This window comes from Salvelinus fontinalis, chromosome 21 (genome assembly GCF_029448725.1).
Source record: "Salvelinus fontinalis isolate EN_2023a chromosome 21, ASM2944872v1, whole genome shotgun sequence".
NCBI classification, from domain to species: Eukaryota; Metazoa; Chordata; class Actinopteri; order Salmoniformes; family Salmonidae; genus Salvelinus; species Salvelinus fontinalis.
The window spans coordinates 40189328-40208383 of record NC_074685.1 but is presented as its reverse complement, the minus strand read 5'-3'; the positions used below and the strand labels follow the sequence as shown (position 1 = coordinate 40208383).

Sequence of the window (19056 nt, the reverse complement as noted above, 5' to 3'; positions counted from 1 at the left end):
ATTAACTTAGGAAACACACCTGTGTGGAAGCACCTGCTTTCAATATACTTTGTATCCCTCATTTCAAGTATTTCCTTTATTTTGGCAGTTACCTATATATTTACACTGCCTGGTTAAAATGTCATTGCACATTCATGATTGCAAAAGTTGTATTTCATCCAGTACCCACAAGGGGTCACTTGTGGACTTAAGTAAAAAATACAAGACAGGACATGAGCTACATACACCACAAAGAGATTCTCTCTGCTTGAGTTACTTCGTTGGACACACAGATAACAACCCATCACTGCGCTCAAATCAATTAACACCATAACAAAGCAAAAACTCCTTGTCTTAAAACATGATCGTTGTTTGATTTTATTTATAGATAACAATAAATGGTACAGTATATTGTATAACAATGCAGGCTGTTGCATGAGAAGGTCCGTTCCTTCGAATCTATTGAAACACAAAAATATATAAATTGTATGAAATAAAATGTAAATAAACATTTGAACAGTGGATCATTTGTACCGTAATAGCATTAGAATAGGCCTAGATAAAACACAACACAGGGACAATAAAAAACATCAACAAACTGAAATTGACTTCAGAAATAATAAAACACATCAAATGTCCCCCAATAACTTCATAGATCCTTCTAAAATGTCTGTATAAGTATGTATAATTACAAAATATTTACATTTCAACTAGACTGCGATGTCTCACTAGAACTCCAGCTCCCAGAATCCATGCCTCACGTACACATGTCCTGCGCGCAAACCGGACTACACGTCACATTCATGCGTTTCACCCTGCTTGTGTGTCGGGGAGCGTAATCTTTTTCTTCCGAATACGTTTCTCTCCCGTGAAATATACCCATGACACAGTGGGTTTAATATCCGGAGGTGATCCCGGATTCCCCAGCCGTCCGAATCCAATATTTGGGTGAGGATATTGTTTTCTGTAAATGGTTTAGCTTCGCTATCTAGCTGAAATAATGTTTGCCAGTTGAGTGTTCATCTAAAGCTAGCAACGGTGTGTGACCAGATCCAATGTTGTGCATGTTTTCGCTGCCTGAGACCTGGAGTGGCTAAATGATGAGGATGAAAGACATTTCAACTGATTGTGGCTCGACATAAAGCTGTGACTGGCTTGTAACTTTATAGTTATGACAGTAGGCAACCTTGGGATTTGAGTTTGAGCATGAATTAAACTAACGTAAGTAACGTTAACTAGCGTGATGGCGCCCGAGGCCGGACAGATGTGTGGTCATTCTTTTTTTTCTGATAGTCAACATGTTTTTCAGGCACGCGTCCGGTAAAATAAAACACACTGAAAAAGATTCCATATCGAAAATACGTTTTTTGTTGTTATTATTAGCTAGCGAGCATGTGTTACTCTCAAACCATCCGCTAAGTGTTGTCCCAGCCGAGACGTTAGTAGTTGCTAACTAGCTAGCTACACAGCTAGTCGATTCTTATGGTCGCTGCAGTATCGAACTTTTTGGTTCAACCCGAGCAAATTCACATATAAATGTAGTTCTAGATCTGTGTGGTTGAAAGCAAGTCTAAGACGCGGTAGATCTGCCGTGTGCGCCATTGTCTACGCTTCGCCTTCTTAAGTTTAGTTTTTGCGTCTTTTACTATTGATTTTGCACACCAGCTTCAAACAGCTGAAAATACTATATTTTTGGTTATTGAAAATATATTTCAGTGGTTTAGATGGTACACTGATTATCTACGCTGCTTGTTTTGTCACAAACTGAAATTAGGCTTAGAATTTTAGCTAAATATAGAAAATAAATGATCAATATTTATTTGGCCCGGTATTAGCACATACAAACGCGCTGAATAACATATTCACTACATGGAACAACAGGTAGACTCCCCCCCCCCCCCCCCCCCCCAAAAAAAAAAAATCAAAAGGAAGTTTGTTCTGAAGTGTCTGTCATACATACAATACAATACAAACTTCCTTTAAAAAAATAATTTGTTGCCAAAGGGCACTTAATAAGGGCACATGTAAAAAATAATAATAATACATACATTATATATATATACTATGTATGTATTATATATATATTTTTTTTTACATGTGCCCTTATTAAGTGCCCTTTGGCACTTAACATTCTTATGCAAATTCGATCTCCACTGGGGTGTGGACATCAACCTTAGGATGTTAACATAAAGCTAGGACAATAAACAGAAAATTAACCTACTGACATTCCCCTCCTCTTACCAAAGTATTTTGCTTGGCTCATAATTTTCGGTGATTTTGTTCTGTTTGTTCGAAAAAAACATTATTTGGTCAACAGTAATAACCTATGCATTATAAATCTATAAAAGTATCTGCCTGTCCCTGTTTTACTGTCGGCTGCTGTGTGTGCAAGCCACTCTTCACTCCCTCTCCCCACTGTGCATACAGAGGGATAGATATATTATACGCAAAAGCATATGACAATTGTTCAAAATGCAATTGTGGAAAAAATAACGTTTTCAAAGCAACTACTTTTCAAGTTACAGACAGCAGTCACAGCTTTCTGTGAGTATTTAATGTATATTGGGTTCATGGCACCACTTTACAACCAGAGTAGGCTATGTAGTATGGTTTTGAAGTGCCCGTGAAGCAGAGCTCTCCATTTGCACTTAATAGGCCTACATCAAGTAGCCTAGACCTAGCACTGGGAAGTCTTGTGGGGCATTACATTTACTGATAGCCATGTAGACTAATTGATTAATCTATCTAGCAACAATATCATATTTAGTTGGCCTACCTGCTAAGTGTTTTGAGTTCACACTTCCTCAGGTGGTGAATAGGCTAATAATATAGCCTAGGCCTATGCACAAAGATGTCGGCAAGTCCATCTCTGAAGAGCCCAAAATAAATCTGATCATTCTGGATTCTATAGGTTGCACATCAAAATATCGATCTTGAATTACCTGCCTATGTTAGATTAAATAACTTTTTTAATCATAGGCAATTCCATCTCAGTTGTACTTAGCACAAAAAAATCTACCTCTAATGGAAAGTAAGCCTAATTGTCCATAAGTGTTTATCGTTGTATTTATCGTTATCGAGCAAAAGAGTTAGATTTATTGTGATGTCTTTTTTGTCTATATCGCCCAGCTCTAACATAACAGCCCTAGTCACATACTAGTAGTGTTGTACAGTATACCAAAACTTCAGTACTTTTTCAATACTAAAACATTAAAAACTGATAGGTACTAGAATTTGTGTTACTTTCGGTACGTCTGTCAAATGTGTGTCATGAATCAAGCCTGTCTATCAGCACAGCCCACCTCTTATTATAGTGCACACTAGAGGTCGACCGATTAATTAGGGCCGATTTTTCAAGTTTTCATAACAATTGGTAATCTGCCTTTTTGGATGCCGATTACGGCAGATTACATTGCAATCCACGAGGAAACTGTATGGCAGGCTGACCACCTGTTATGCGAGTGCAGCTTCAAAAGGACCTTGTGGCTGCAAGGAACCATGGTAAGTTGCTAGCTTACATTAAACGTATCTTATAAAAAACAATCAATCTTCACATAATCACTAGTTAACTACATATGGTTGATGATATTACTAGGTTAACTAGCTTGTCCTGCGTTGCATATAATCAATGCGGTGCCTGTTAATTTATCATCGAATCACAGCCTAATTCAACTTCCCCGAACGGGTGATGATTTAACAAAAGTGCATTCGCGAAAAAAGCACTTTCGTTGCACAAATGTACCTAACCATAAACATCAATGCCTTTCTTAAAATCAATACACAGAAGTATATCTTTTTTAAACTTGCATATTTATTTTAAATAAATGCATGTTAGCAGGAAATATTAACTTGGGATATTGTCACTTCTCGTGCGTTCAGTGCAAGCAGAGTCAGGGTATATGTAGCAGTTTGGGCCGCCTGGCTCGTTGTGAACTGTGTTTCTTCCTAGCCAGAATTTTACATAATTATGACATAACATTGAAGGTTGTGCAATGTAACAGAAATATTTAGACTTATGGTTGCCACCCGTTAAACAAATTACGTAATGGTTCCGTATTTCACTGAAAGAATAAACGTTTTGTTTTCGAAATGATAGTTTCCGGATTTGACCATATTAATGAGCAAAGGCTCGTAATTCTGTGTGTTTATTATAATTAAGTCTATGATTTGATATTTGATAGAGTGGTGGTAAGCAGCAGCAGGCTCATAGGCATTCATTCAAACAGCACTTTCCTGCTTTTGTGAGCAGCTCTTAGCCATGCGTGATGCACAGCGCTGTTTATGACTTCAAGCCTATCAACTCCAGAGATTAGGCTGGCAATACTAAAGTGCCCATAAGAAGATCCAATAGTCAAAGGTATATGAAATACAAATGGTATAGAGAGATAGTTGGCACGTCATAATTCCTATAATAACTACAATTTAAAACTTCTTAACTGGGAATATTGAAGAACTGGGAATATTGAACCACCAGTTTTCATATGTTCTCATGTTCTGAGCAAGGAACTTAAACGTTAGCTTTTTTACATGGCACATACTGCACTTTCTTCTCCAACACGGCTTTTGCATTATTTAAAACAAATTGAACATGTTTCATTATTTATTTGAGACTAAATAGATTTTATTTCTGTATTATATTAATTTAAAAGGGTTTTTGTTCATTCAGTATTGTTGTAATTGTCATTATCACAAATATATATAAAAATCGTCCGGTTTAATCGGTATCGGCTTTTTTTGGTCCTCCAATAATCGGTATCGGCGTTGAAAAATCATAGTCGGTCAACCTCTAGTGCACACCGTGCCTGCTCCTCTTACTCATTGCTAGCCTGCACTGGACTCCCCACTAATGCTGCACAGAAGTTAACACACTTGAATAATGCGACGTTGGCATGTAGCATTTTTTAAGCTGTTCTGCAAACAGTAATTTACAATGTCCACAGATGCTAGAGCACGTCACGATGCAAAAGGTAACGGTAGCTTCCAGCTTTGAAAGCTAACATTCCTTGTTAGCTGACAGCTAAAGCTAACATCAATTCACTAACCTAGTACTTTGTTTGTTATAATATACAAACCATAACGCAAAAATATTGCTGATTTCAAAGCTGATTGCCACCAAACACTTCATTCATTCACTTCCTCTCCCCCGCCTCACATCTCTCCCAGTCAAGATCATCTTTTCTCAGCCTTGAAATGCTTGTGTGAATGACATCATGGGTCTTAGAAACAGCACGCGCACTTTTATCAAAGAGATTACTTCGGCCTCCCGAGTGCTGCAGCGGTCTAAGGCACGGCATCGCAGTGCTTGATTCATCACTACAGACCCGGGTTCGATCCCAGGCTGTGTCACAACCGGCCGTGACCGGGAGTCCCATAGGGCGGCGCACAATTGGCCCAGCATCGTTTGGCCGGGGGGGGCTTTACTTGGCTCCTCGCGCTTTAGCAATTCCTTGTGGTGGGCCGTGCTGCACAGAAGTTAACACACTTGAATAATGCAACACGGCATGTAGAAATGTTGAAACTGTTTGCACAACAATGTCGATAGTCTAGAACACTTTTACAATGCAAGACGATACCGGTAGCTTCCAGCTTTAATTGTAGGGCTAACTTTCCTTGCAAGCTTACAGCTGATTTCACTACCCTAGTACTTTTTTGGTGATAATATGCAAACCATAACGCAAAATACTCTGATTTTCAAAGCTGATTGCCACAAAACATGTTATTAATTCACATCGTTTCCCTCGCCACCAAAAACAAATTCACTTCTTTGTCTCCACAGCCACATTCTGCCTCATGAATGACATCATTACTTTCTTAAAGATACAGCGCACACTTTTCTAAAAGAGACTGCTTCTTCAATGCAAATGTTGTTGATCAATGCAATTTAAAGTATATGTTCTGCTAACAGTTGCCACAATAAACTAAGTCCTAAATGGAAGGGATTGTTTGTCATCTGTAGCCCCATGAAATCAGCTGAAACAAGCTCAGTAACTCAATGCATGCACACATTCCTATTGAATAATATGCATTTACCGGTCTTGTGAATAGACCTAGGCTACATATTGATTTACCCAGTTTATCAATAGAGATTTACCATTCAAATAAATGACCTTATGTTGTTTTGTAGGTAGATTGTTTTTACCAAAGTCAAATCGATTCATTAATGCAAACATGGCAGTCTCTAAAAAAGGGACATACACATTTTGTAATGTAATGGTATTGAACAAAAAAATGCCCACCTATTGAACAGAGCAGTAGCGGATTTTATCTGTCTGGATCAAAGCGCCATTCTGAGACTTTGGCTAATGCGCCGCATTTGTTTTGTCGTAGTATCTTTTTGGTATCGAAAACCGTAATGGTATTGAGTATCGTGATACTAAATCTGGTATCGAAGTAGAAATTACTTTCAAAAATAACACTGACAACACTATGAGCGCCACCTAGTTTCTGCCATATTGCTCTCACATATCCAGTCCTCTCAGATCTGTGAAGGGAAGTGATGGGAACATCTGCTCTGTGAGGGCAGAGGGAAGGGAACATGTTGAAGGAGACACAGCCCAAGCTTAACTTATCCGGGCTTCAGCAGTGTTGTCAACCTAGGCTGCAGTGTTTTTGTGTCAGGTCAGTTTAGGCTGCAGCACAGCAGCCAGGCAGTTCTCTAACCTAAGCACTCTGCATTGATTTCTGTAGCTTACTAATGCAGTGCTGGGGTCACAGCCTCTGGCCCTGTGTGTCACTACAGTGATGAGATTGTGAAGACCTGGATGGAAATCATCATGTGACCTTGGCTTGAGTCCTCGAATGCGCTACTGTTACCGATGCACAAAACAAAGTAAAACTAGGCTAATGCCAGGGATGATGGATGAGCCCTCGCTTAAATGTTGCACAGAGACTTTTTTGAGGCAATATTTTTGGTGTTATTGGAAGTGGTGTGGGCAGCCATAGATGAGAGGATGTCAGAATGATTTGCTTAGTCTATATAAGGAGTTATAAGTCACCCACATCGTTTTATTATAATAAGCAGGGAACTGTACTAGATAGAATAGGCTTTTAGTGTATTAGAAGCAGTGAGTACATTCTTCTGCTGCGTGTCTATCACCCAGCTTTACGGTCTGAAGCTGCCTGCGAATCCAAGGATTTCGTCCAGTATGGGAATATATTAGAGCTGGGTGATAGACAAAAATCCATATTGCGATAAATTGATGCGCTGACGAAACATAGAACGATACGTTTCTAACAATGTGCACCACAGTTAGAACCGGTTCAGGGAACAGATCCAAAAAAAGACCTCAATTGTTCATGGAACAGAATCAGAACCGGGAACGAAAGTGATCTATACTATACCGGCGCAGAACTGTTATTTTAACATTTGTGGGAATCGGTTAATAACACTATTTTACATTCCAGGCATGTTCTTTCAGTCACACACAAAAAAAAACGCAACAAAGCGCCTATGCAAAGCTCTCCCCTGTCAATCAGAAACCTCGTCCAGCGTGTAGGCTACCTGCCCCGCCCCCTCCAAAGATAAACTGTAGCTTACGGACGTGACAAGTGTGATTCAGAAGATAGGGAGAGAGATTTTAACTTAGAGAAGTATGGATTCACTTTTTCAATGATAGTTACAAATACTATAGTTATCACATTGGATTGGATTAACTACAAAAAGGTAACACGTGTTTTTAATTCTAGTGCCCCTCTGCACACACTTCTTAGCTAGCTATCTATCTCGGGTCCAACGTTAAGCCAACTCTGACATTCAAAGGCATTCAAAGTTCCTCCATAGAAGCCGCTCCTCTGTAGGTATAATTCTGTGGGCCTAATTCAGATAATGCTTGTCATCACAAGATGCCCAGTTCTTCAAGCCAAGCCTTCTCCTCCACCCCCTCTCTCTCTTTCTCTCTCCCCACCTTCAACATTTCAGTTGCATCTTGTGTTTCCATTACGCATGGAAACACCTCACTGATCTATAGCAGCTCTATCTGCACTGCGTGATTGGTGTAGTTTTAATGTTGGGCTAAACGTATAAAAAAAAAAAGGAACAGAGAATGACCAAATATACCCGGTACTTTTGACGTTCGATCCGGTTCAGAACTTTATTTTGCTGGTCGGAACAGTGGAACGGGACAACATATTTTTCTGTTCAGAACGAAACGATTGGAAAAGGATTTAGGTTCTGCTTTAAGTATGGACATTCTCCTACCAATGTTTGGCTATGGAGATGCATGGCTATGTGCTCGATTTTAGAAACCTGTCATCAACAGGTGTGGCTGAAATAGCCGAATCCACTAGTTGTGGTGTCAACATACGGTACCAGTCAAAAGTTTGGACACCTACTCATTCCAGTTTAAAAAAAAAATATTTTTACTATTTTCTACTTTCTAGAATAATAGTGAACACATCAAACTATGGAATCATGTAGTGACCAAAAGTGTTAACTGCCTTATTCAGGGACAGAACAACAGATTTTTACCTTGTCAGCTCGGGGGTTCAATCTAGCAACCTTTCTGTTACTGTCCCAATGCTCTAACCACTGGGCTACCTGCAGCCCCACTGGCTTTGAGGCCATTGTATGATATCGTGCTGCATGCATCATGTATATCTCAGGCTTTGCTGTAAGACGATACCTTAGCCTCGGCATTGATGCACATGTTGGTGAACCAGGCATCTAGGGAAGCCCAGTGGGGCTGCTGCCAGGCCTGCACACCCCTGTCCTAGTCCCTGCTCCCAATGCCCCACCAGTGTCAAACCGGAGGAACAATGCTCCCATTGTCACACCTTAGACTGCATGTGAAGGTGGGCCCCCCACTTCTGCCTGTCGCCCCCACAAGCCCCTCAGTACAGCTATGACGTCCTGTATCTAGACCAAAGCTAGCAGATTTAGATTCATACTCACACAGGACTGTTTACTCACACTGTGGTGTTACCAGGCATATAGAGAGAGAGGGCTGATAAGCCTGAAAAGCATTTTCTAATTTCCATGTTGTTGTAATGAAGGCAACATGCCACCTCATTTATAGTCAAGAGGGTATAGCAACTTGTCAAGCTTGATTTGGGTATACAATAGGACTGGGCGATATATCAAATTAATTAGAAGTTATGTTTTTGCCCGATATTCCAAAATGCCTGTATCGCAAGAATCCCGGTTTAGTTTTTTATGTCCGTTTATGTCCGTTTATGTTCTCATGTTGTATTTTTGGTCTCATCTCCTTCGATCCTCTGCGATGTGTGCTATTATCCTATTCACACCAGAGATCTGTGTATAATGACAATGGGAGTCGTTGTCCCAATGGCGGGAAGTCAGGCGACGAGCTTAGGCCCAAAATAAGCCCATAGAAAACATACTGGACTTATTTTTTGACAAATGTTGGCAACTCGTTCTCATTCTGCGAAATAAGGTAGGCCACTTCAACATCTGAAAGAAGTGGGCAGGCTGACATGCGTTTCTAATAGTTGGAGACCGACATAAGGGGTTGTAAATAACAATTCCGCTGTTCAACCTTGTTAGCTGGCAAATAGATTCAAGTTGGCCTAACGTAAAAATATAAAGGTTAGCTGGCACATCACTAGCACATGGGCTTGACGGATTGTTGATGAGACGTGATCATTTTCCATGCAAGAAGTTAGTCACTATTAGTGAATGTGCATTATGCATGGTTCTGGTTATATTTGTAGCCCAAAAAAAAAGGGCATTTTCATAGACTTGAAAGCCAGATCAGTGATTATTGCACAAAAAAAGCAAGTTAAACTATTTTGATAAATTCATTACATTATTAGTGGTTCTTATGGTTGTGGAAGGCTTATATTTAGCTTAGGTATAACTTCACACGCCCTGCATTCATTAGATTATTGCTGACTGTATGAAATGCAGTGTATTTAACCTTAATTGTACAACAATGCTTATTTTGAGAGAACAACAAAAATCAATAATGATAGGCTTAAACAATTTCGGCCATAATGTCCATTTGCCTTTCGGTGAGTATTTATTCTTATGTGGCGCTTGAATGAACTGCCAATCATATGCTCAAATACAAATAGCATGACATTAACACTGCGACAGAGTAGGTAAATGTTGAACTGGCCCTGTCGAGAACCACTGGCCCGACGCGTTTTTACTGGCCAGCGCTAATGTCGGAATCTGCACGTGAAAGAAAATAAATGAATGTGCCAGAAAACAATAGCCTAAATGGATTTCGACTCATTGTTTCCACATTATATATGGGAAGCAAATTCACTCACATTGTGGGACATACAAATGCATGCTCTCTTCCTGCGTGTAGAGAAATTTGACTGCCACCATAGCACACACACACCCATGTACTGAGAGGCGGGACCGACAGCGCACTGTCCAACCAGCAGTGTTTCCCTGTCATCGCTCACTTTGTGACTGACACGCGCCTGTCCTATCAATAGATCACTAGAAGATGCATAATGTTCATTCTAGCGGGAGAAGGCTTGGCAGACTTTTTTCTGGCTAGCGAATTGAAAAGTAGCCTAGTTAATTTAAGTGGGAAAGTGCCTGGCTGAAATTGAGTCTGTAATCGGCTGTACAGCCAACTGCCGGCGCTAGTTGAAAACAAGAAATATAATTTCATCCTACCTGCAGCAGCAGGGTGTGCGTGCGTGTCTGAATAGAGTGCTTCTAGGAAGCATTCTTAAAGATGCAATATGTATCTTTTTGGGCGACCCGACCAAATTCACATAAATGTGATTTATTGATCTGTCATTCTTATTGAAAGCAAGTCTAAGAAGTGGTAGATCTGTTTATAAACTCAGCAAAAAAAGAAACGTGCTCTCACTGACAACTGCGTTTATTTTCAGCAACTTAACATGTGTAAATACTTGTATGAACATAGGATTCAACAACTGAGACATAAACTGAACAAGTTCCACAGACATGTGACTAACAGAAATGGAATAATGTGTCCCTGAACAAAGGGGGGGGGGGGGGGGGGGGGTCGAAATCAAAAGTAACAATCAGTATCTGGTGTGGCCACCAGCTGCATTAAATACTGCAGTGCATCTCCTCCTCATGGACTGCACCAGATTTGCCAGTTCTTGCTGTGAGATGTTACCCCACTCTTCCACCAAGGCACCTGCAAGTTCCCGGACATTTCTGAGGGGAATGTCCCTAGCCCTATCCCTCCGATCCAAAAGGTCCCAGACGTGCTCAATGGGATTGAGATCCGGGCTCTTCGCTGGCCATGGTAGAACACTGACTTTCCTGTCTTGCAGGAAATCACACACAGAATGAGCAGTATGGCTGGTGGCATTGTCATGCTGGAGGGTCATGTCAGGATGAGCCTGCAGGAAGGGTACCACATGAGGGAGCCGACCGCATTATCTACCAAGAGAATTCTCTTCGATTATAATCACAGCGGTGTATATCCCCCTCACCAAGCAGACACCTCGACGTCCCTGAAAGAACTTCATTGGACTCTATGTAAACTGGAAACCACATATCCTGAGGCTGCATTTATTGTAGCTGGGGATTTTAACTAAACTAATCTGAAAACAAGGCTCCCTAAAATTTTATCAGCATATCACGTGGACTGGCCAATATCCAGCAACTTTGCACAGCTATTGAAGAGGAGTGGGACAACATTCCACAGGCTGCAATCAACAGCCTGATCAACTCTATGCGAAGATGTGTCGCGCTGCATGAGGCAAATTGTGGTCACACCACTGATTCATGCACTTACTTTTTTGAAGCTATCTGTGACCAACAGATTTATGTATTCCCATTCATTTGAAATCCATAGACTAGGGCCTAATGAATTTATTCCTATTGCCTGATTTCCTAATATGTAACTCTAAAATCTTTGTTGCATTTTTATAGTTTTAAGTGTGATTAGGGTTACCGGGACACTGACCAACGCTTTGGTTCTTATTAGGGCTGGGAATTGCCAGGGACCTCACGATACAATATTATCACGATACTTCGGTGCTGATACGATATGTATTGCGATTCTTAAGATTCTATATGCCCCTCATACTCAACTCTGGACCTCGAAGCCAGTTCCACTGCTTTTTTCCCCCATTTATTTTCTTAAACGGACACTATTTAGACCTGTGTCACCAGGTGAGTGTAATTAATTCAGGTATAACAGAAAACCAGCAGGCTCTGGACCTCGTAGGGTAAGAGTTGAATGCCTCTGCTATATGCATTGCGATTCGATACTGTGATTTTGAGATTCGATGTTCCAAAAAACCCTTGCTCACCATATTTCTGCATCAGATGGACAAGACAGAGCCATGACAAAACATGTTTTGATCAGTCATGGAAAGAAAAGTGCTGAAAAATAAATTGGCTCCCTATTTAAAAAGATGGAGAACAAGCTATGAAGGAAAAATACTGGCGTTTTGGTGCATGTACAGCTGTCTAGTGGCAAAATTATATTGCGATATTGTCAATACAATAAGATATTTCATCCAAAATAATATCCCTATATTTAACTATACAACCCCCTCCCATCACTAGCGAATACTGCGTTAACGGACTCCTGTTCAGACCAGTGTGTCACAGCTCTCCCTCGCTGTAGACCACGTGAGTTGCTTCAGCCAGGCTACTTTTAATGTGGTCAACTGGTGAATGTGTAGGCATCAGTGGAGTTAGCATTAGCCTCATTAGCTAGGCTAATCAGGCCCCAGATTAGTGAATCATGTCTACACACGGTGAGATTTAAAACCTATAGGTATAGCAGCAATAGAATGAGGATCAGAGCATTAGTACGTAAAATTACAGGAACAAGAAGCGTTAATCAGTCTGTGTTAATCAGAAAATTAGTCTGCATTTACCCCCCCCCATTAATTGGTTGAGAGTAGCCTACATGCAACTGCCTCAGGCAGTCCTCAACACAGGCCTACTACTATACCACTATTCAGGCTGCTCTGCTGTCATAGTAAATCCTCTTGCGTGGCATGGCCAGTGCTCAGGCAGGGCAGTGGTGTGAAGAAGCTTAGCAGCAGGCCTTAGTCATGTGACCACCAACATAGGCGCTTCACTGTCAGATAAAACACAGGGAGGGAGAGGTAGAGTTGGGAAGAGGGAGAGAAAGTGAAGGAAAGATGGATTTTTAAAATATATTTTTATGGTTTTTATTTAACCTTTATTTAACTAGGCAAGTCAGTTAATAACAAATTCTTATTTATAATGACGATAATACCAAAAGGCAAATTACTTTCTGCGAGGACGGGGCCTGGGATTAAAAAGAAAGAAGAAAAAAAATAAATAATAATTATATATATATATATATATAGGATGAAACACACATCACGACAAGAGACAACACAAGCAGGGTGAAAGGCATAGAGCTCGCCATCTTGTAGTCCTAAAAAACTGAAATGAGTTACCTTTGGTTCGTTCAGCCATTCCTATGGGGGAAATTAATAGGGAAAATAAGGTCTGAGGCTTATATGAGATCTTTAAACATTTTGTTCTATGAGATAATATCAGTGTATTATCACGACCTGTATGAATATGTAGCCTTTATGTGCTTGTTTGGATTACATAAATGCTTCCTAATTCACAAAAAGTGATGTTGGCTGATGAAGATTTTCATAGAACAACATTTATAAGATCTGTTAAGCCTGTGTTTACTACATACCTTCATTTGGATGTCTGATATCCCCATAGACTTTGGCCAACGAGCCATGGCTGAGTTAGTGCCTATAAAACCCCTGCAGAGAGACAAAGCTGTCCCGTTTCATAACTGACTGTCTGGCTCTGGTCTGGGGACAATGTTAGGAGGTGAGAATAGACTGTTGTTCTGCTGCCTGTGTAACCGATGTGAAATGGCTAGCTAGTTAGCGGTGGTGCGCGCTAATAGCATTTCAATTGGTGACGTCACTCGCTTTGAGACCTTGAAGTAGTGGTTCCCCTTGCTCTGCAAGGGCCGCGGCTTTTGTGGAGCGATGGGTAACGATGCTTCGTGGGTGACTGTTGTTGATGTGTGCAGAGGGTCCCTGGTTCGCGCCCGGGTCGGGGTGAGGGGACGGACTAAAGTGATACTGTTACACCTGCTGGGCCTGGGTGTAGCAGTAGGACTGAAGGCCAACTCTTCCTAGGATGTAAACACACTATGCCTCACCTGCTGATGGAGTAGTGTTATTACTGCTCTGCCCTGAATGGGCGTGGTTTGGATTTGGTGTTCAGTATTCTGAGAAGTCTGACAGTGTCTATTTGACATTTTCTTAATGGATGTTTTTGAATGAACTTTTCTTGAATGAAAATGTTTGAACTATCTGTCTGAATGACACACTTATAGCTTCTTGACTCAACATGGTGGTTTTTTAAGTGGATATGTTGCGGTCATGTTTTTTGATTTGATCTCTCTACTAACCAGCCATTTCTCCTGCACCTCTCTGCAGGTCCTCTCCTCTCTCTCCCCCGCCGGCGGGCAGGCAGCAGGTTGCCATGGAAAACTCGTCGGTGGCGTCCGCGTCCTCAGAGGCTGGCAGCACGCGCTCACAGGAGATTGAGGAGCTGGAGCGCTTCATCGACAGCTACGTGCTGGAGTACCAGGTGCAAGGCCTTCTGGGAGACAAAAACGAGACGTACCTGGACGGAGACGACAAGCCCCAGTCCCACATTTCACAGGTTAGCTAAGGCTAATGCTAAACGGGACCAGAGTGGCAACATTGATGCTGATACAAGTAGTCTAGGCTTGTCACGATACCGACATTTTAACAAATGATACCAGACCAAAGTATCACGATACCAAATAGTATCGCGATACCATGGTGGGGAAAAAATCAGTGGCCGAGCATCCTGTTCGCTCCGTCCCCCGTTCTCCAAAAACGTGGCACTGAAATTCACACTTCCACTTAATGCAACACATTACATTTAACTTCACACTGTTCCGTGTATAGTAGAATACTGCATAGAACGGCTGATTTGCTCATATTGGTTGGAGGAATGGTAGGAAGGAATATGCATCAGTGTAGGCTGCTGGAGGACGGCTCATTTAATGGAATCAAACGCATAGAAACCATGTGTTTGATACCATTCCGCTACAGCCATTAACACGAGCCCGTCCTCCCTAATTAAGGTGCCACGACCTCCTGTGATATACATGTCATGATATACATGTCATGATATACATGACACACCCGCACTCTCCCTCCCTCACTCTGTCTCCCTCACTCTCATAAACACACACACACCACTCTCTCGCTCTCCCACAAACACACCCACTACTCCCAGCTTTTAAAACGTTAGGCACCGAGCAATTTAAGAAGCAGCAGAAATAAATAGGTGTTTTGATATAGTTTAGGCTTGCATTAGGCCTGTATGAATCCTACCATTTTCAAGCACGTCTTATGAGTGTCAAACACTTTTCCTTTCTTCCTGTGCCTCAACCTACTGTCAAGTTACCAGGTTGTTAGCTAGCTAGGTATCGTGACTGTACATCGTTGTTTGTTATCAAACCAATAATTAGCGACCCGGGATTAGTTTAAAATAATCGATTCAATTGTTTTTTATTCCCCTTAATCAATCTACACACAATAGACCATAATGAAAAAGCAAAACATGTTTTTTGAAATTTTGCACATTTATATATATAAAAATTAAAAAAAATATCACATTTACGTAAGTATTCAGACCCTTTACTCAGTACTTAGTTGAAACACCTTTGGCAGAGATTACAGCATCGAGTCTTCTTGGGTATGTATGACGCTACAAGCTTGGGACACCTGTATTTGGGGAGTTTCTCCCATTCCTCTCTGCAGATCCTCTCAAGCTCTGTCAGGTTGGATTTGGAGTATTGCTGCACAGCTATTTTCAGGTCTCTCCAGAGATGTTAGATCGTGTTTGAGTCCGGGCTTGGGCTGGGCTGCTCAAGGACATTCTGAGACTTGTCCCGAAGCCACTCCTGCATTGTCTTGGCTGTGTGCTAAGGCTCATTGTCCTGTTGGAAGGTTAACCTTCGCCCCAGTCTGAGGTCCTAAGTGCTCTGGAACAGGTTTTCATCAAGGATCTCTGTACTTTGCTCCGTTCATCTTTGCCTTGAAGAGAGCAAAACAACATCCCCAAGTTATGATGCTTCCACCACCATGCTTCACCGTAGTGATGGTGCCAGATTTCCTGCAGACGTGATGCTTGGCATTCAGGCCTGAGAGTTCACTCTTGCTTTCATCAGACCAGAGAATCTTGTTTCTCATAGTCTGAGGGTCTTTAGGTGCCTTTTGGCAAACTCCAAACGGGCTGTCATGTGCCTTTTACTGAGGTGTATCTTCCGTCTGGCCACTACCCTAAAGGCCTGATTTGGTGGAGTGCTGCAGAGATGTTTGTCCTTCTGGAAGGTTCTCCCATGTCCACAGAGGAACTCTAGAACTCTGTCAGAGTGACCATCGGGTTCTTGGTCACCTCCCTGACCAAGTTCCTTCTCCCCCGATTGCTGAGTTTGGCCAGGCGGCCAGATCTAGGAGAAGAGTCTTGGTGGTTCGAAACTACTTCCATTTTAAGAATGATGAAGGCCACTGTGTTCTTGGGGACCTTCAATTTTGCAGAAATGTTTTTGTACCCTTCCCCAGATCTGTGCCTCGACACAATCTTTTCTCTGAGCTCTACGGACAATTCCTTTGACCTCAAGGCTTGGTTTTTGCTCTGACATGCACTTTCAACTGTGGGACTTTATATAGAGGTGTGTGTCTTTCCAAATCATGTCCAATCAATTGCATTTACCACAGTTTGACTCCAATCAAGTTGTAGCAACATCTCAAGGATGATCAATGGAAAAAGGATGCACCTGAGCTCAATTTCTTTTTTTCAATTCAATTTTTCAATTTCAATTTTTTTTATATATATACATTTGCAAAAATTTCTAAACCTGTTTTTGCTTTGTCATTATGGGGTATTATGTGTAGATTGCTTTATTTTGTAATTAAGTTGGAATAAGGCTGTAACGTGACTGTGGAAAAAGTCAAGGGGTGTGAATACTTTCCGAAGGCACTGTAACTCGAAAACCCAAAACTGGTGGCTCTCGTACGTGCACAGAAAGCAGGCTAGTTTACCTAATGGGATGCATAGCCAAGCAAAAAGTAGGGGACAACATTGACCAGCTGGCAGAGGGTGGAGAAGGAGAGATTTGTAAACTTCTTTCTTTCCACCATCATCACAAAATAGTGTTGAGTAATTGTCATTCCAATTTTTCCCCTCTCTCTCCCTCTGACCTAGTGGACAGAGGACTGCAATGACAAGAAAGACGGGAGTTGGTCACCCTCGTGGGGGAGGGGCTCCACCAAACCAGTGAGTGTTTTGGAATGTGTGTGATGTGTCTGGATTCTGGAGGAAATGCTGGCTGGCTGAAGGTCTACACACAACCCACAGCTGTGCTGAACCTCTATGTACGGTCATTGATTAGGGGGAAACGAGATCTCAATGACAGCCAAGGTTACTAACATATGGCTCCAGTCAGACATACAGCACATTACTGCTGTTTCATTGGGTGTCTACTTCTTTGGTCGTATAGCAAATGCCCATAGGACACAACCGCCATAAATAAGCAAGCTCCATGCTAAAAGAGACCAGATGCATTTTGAATTCAACTTATTTCGTCTCTGATTTATAGCTTTGCCTACGATGTATCTCAGTTCGAGGCTCTGCTGAAGTGTAGGATGGATGTAGACAAGTGTTCATCACTTGCAAAATGTAGGCATAAGTGAGTTTCCACCGAGGCATACTGGCAGCTGGGCTGATAACATATCCAGACTGGCTGCTCATAAATTGAGACCTCTCTCACTAATCCTCTTCCTATTTGCATGGGCTTTATGGTGATAGTGTGTTTCCATAGCTAACTACCCTGGGATATCATGGTACAGTAGGTGTTGTTCTGTCAGTGGTGGAAAATAGGGGGTTGTAGCCCGGTTTTATAGCTGAGAACAGGGTCGTGTTCAGTTATGTTCCTGAATGCTGACTTCATAGCCAGGGTTCTTCTAGTCTGGTGGATGGGGTTTCCCCCATTCCCTCTGGCTTTGTGTTTGTCTGTGCCTGTTGGCAACGACGACGTGGCAGAGCGCATTTGCTCGTGTCTGCTAGCACAGGGTGCAGGGAGACACGCACGTCTCTGGCTCTCTCTGTCTCCTCCTGTTTCAACCAATGATGTGTGGTAGAGGTCGACCGATTATGATTTTTCAATGCCGGTACTGGTTATTGGAGGACAAAAAAAAGCCGATACCGATTAATCTGACAATTTTTATTTATTTATATATATATATGTATTTGTGATAATGACATTTACAACTACTGAATGATCAATGAAGACTTTTATTTTAACTTAATATAATACACCAGTAAAATCTATTTAGTCTCAAATAAATAATGAAACATGTTCAATTTGGTTTAAATAATGCAAAAACTGTTGGAGAAGAAAGTAAAAGTGCAATATGTGCCATGTTAAAAAGCTAACGTTTAAGTTCCTTGTTCAGAACATGAGAACATATGAAAGCTGGTGGTTCCTTTTAACATGAGTCTTCAATATTCCCAGGTAAGAAGTTTTAGGTTGTAGTTATTATAGGACTATTTCTCTCTATACCATTTGTATTTCATATACCTTTGACTATTGCATGTTCTAATAGGTACTTTAGTATTGCCAGCCAAATCCCGGGAGTTGATAGGCTTGAAGTCATAAACGGCGCAATGCTTGAAGCACAACGAAGAGCTGCTGGCAAAACGCAGTAAAGTGCTGTTTGAATGAATGCTTACGAGCCTGCTGCTGCCTACCACCGCCCAGTCAGACTGCTCTATCAAATCATAGACTTAATTATAATATAATAACACACAGAAATACGAGCCTTAGTTTCTGGATTTGACCATATTAATGACCTGACATTTCGAAAACAAAACGTTTATTCTTTCAGTGAAATACGGAAGCGTTCCATATGTTATCTAACGGGTGGCATCCATAAGTCTAAATACTGCTGTTACATTGCACAACCTTCAATGTTATGTCATAATTATGTAATATTCTGGAAAATTAGTTCGCAACGAGCCAGGCGGCCCAAAATGTTGCATATACCCTGACTCTGTGTGCAATGAATGCAAGAGAAGTGACACAATTTCCCTAGTTAATATTGCCTGCT

The 19056-nt window shown here is 41.4% G+C and overlaps 1 protein-coding gene across 5 annotated transcripts in view; it reads left to right on the top strand.

The window, feature by feature from the left end:
• Positions 1-779: 779 nt before the first annotated feature.
• Positions 780-19056, top strand: part of LOC129818881 (CBP80/20-dependent translation initiation factor-like) — a 125945-nt gene continuing 107668 nt past the window's right edge. For 2 of the 5 annotated variants that reach the window (XM_055875187.1, XM_055875186.1), the window contains exons 1-3: positions 780-927; positions 14344-14572; positions 17153-17224. In XM_055875187.1, the coding sequence (XP_055731162.1) occupies positions 14390-14572; positions 17153-17224 (255 nt within the window). In that variant the 5' untranslated portion in view covers positions 780-927; positions 14344-14389. The remainder of the gene's footprint in view (positions 928-14343; positions 14573-17152; positions 17225-19056) is intronic. The other 3 variants (XM_055875185.1, XM_055875184.1, XM_055875182.1) reach the window with 2 other exon arrangements.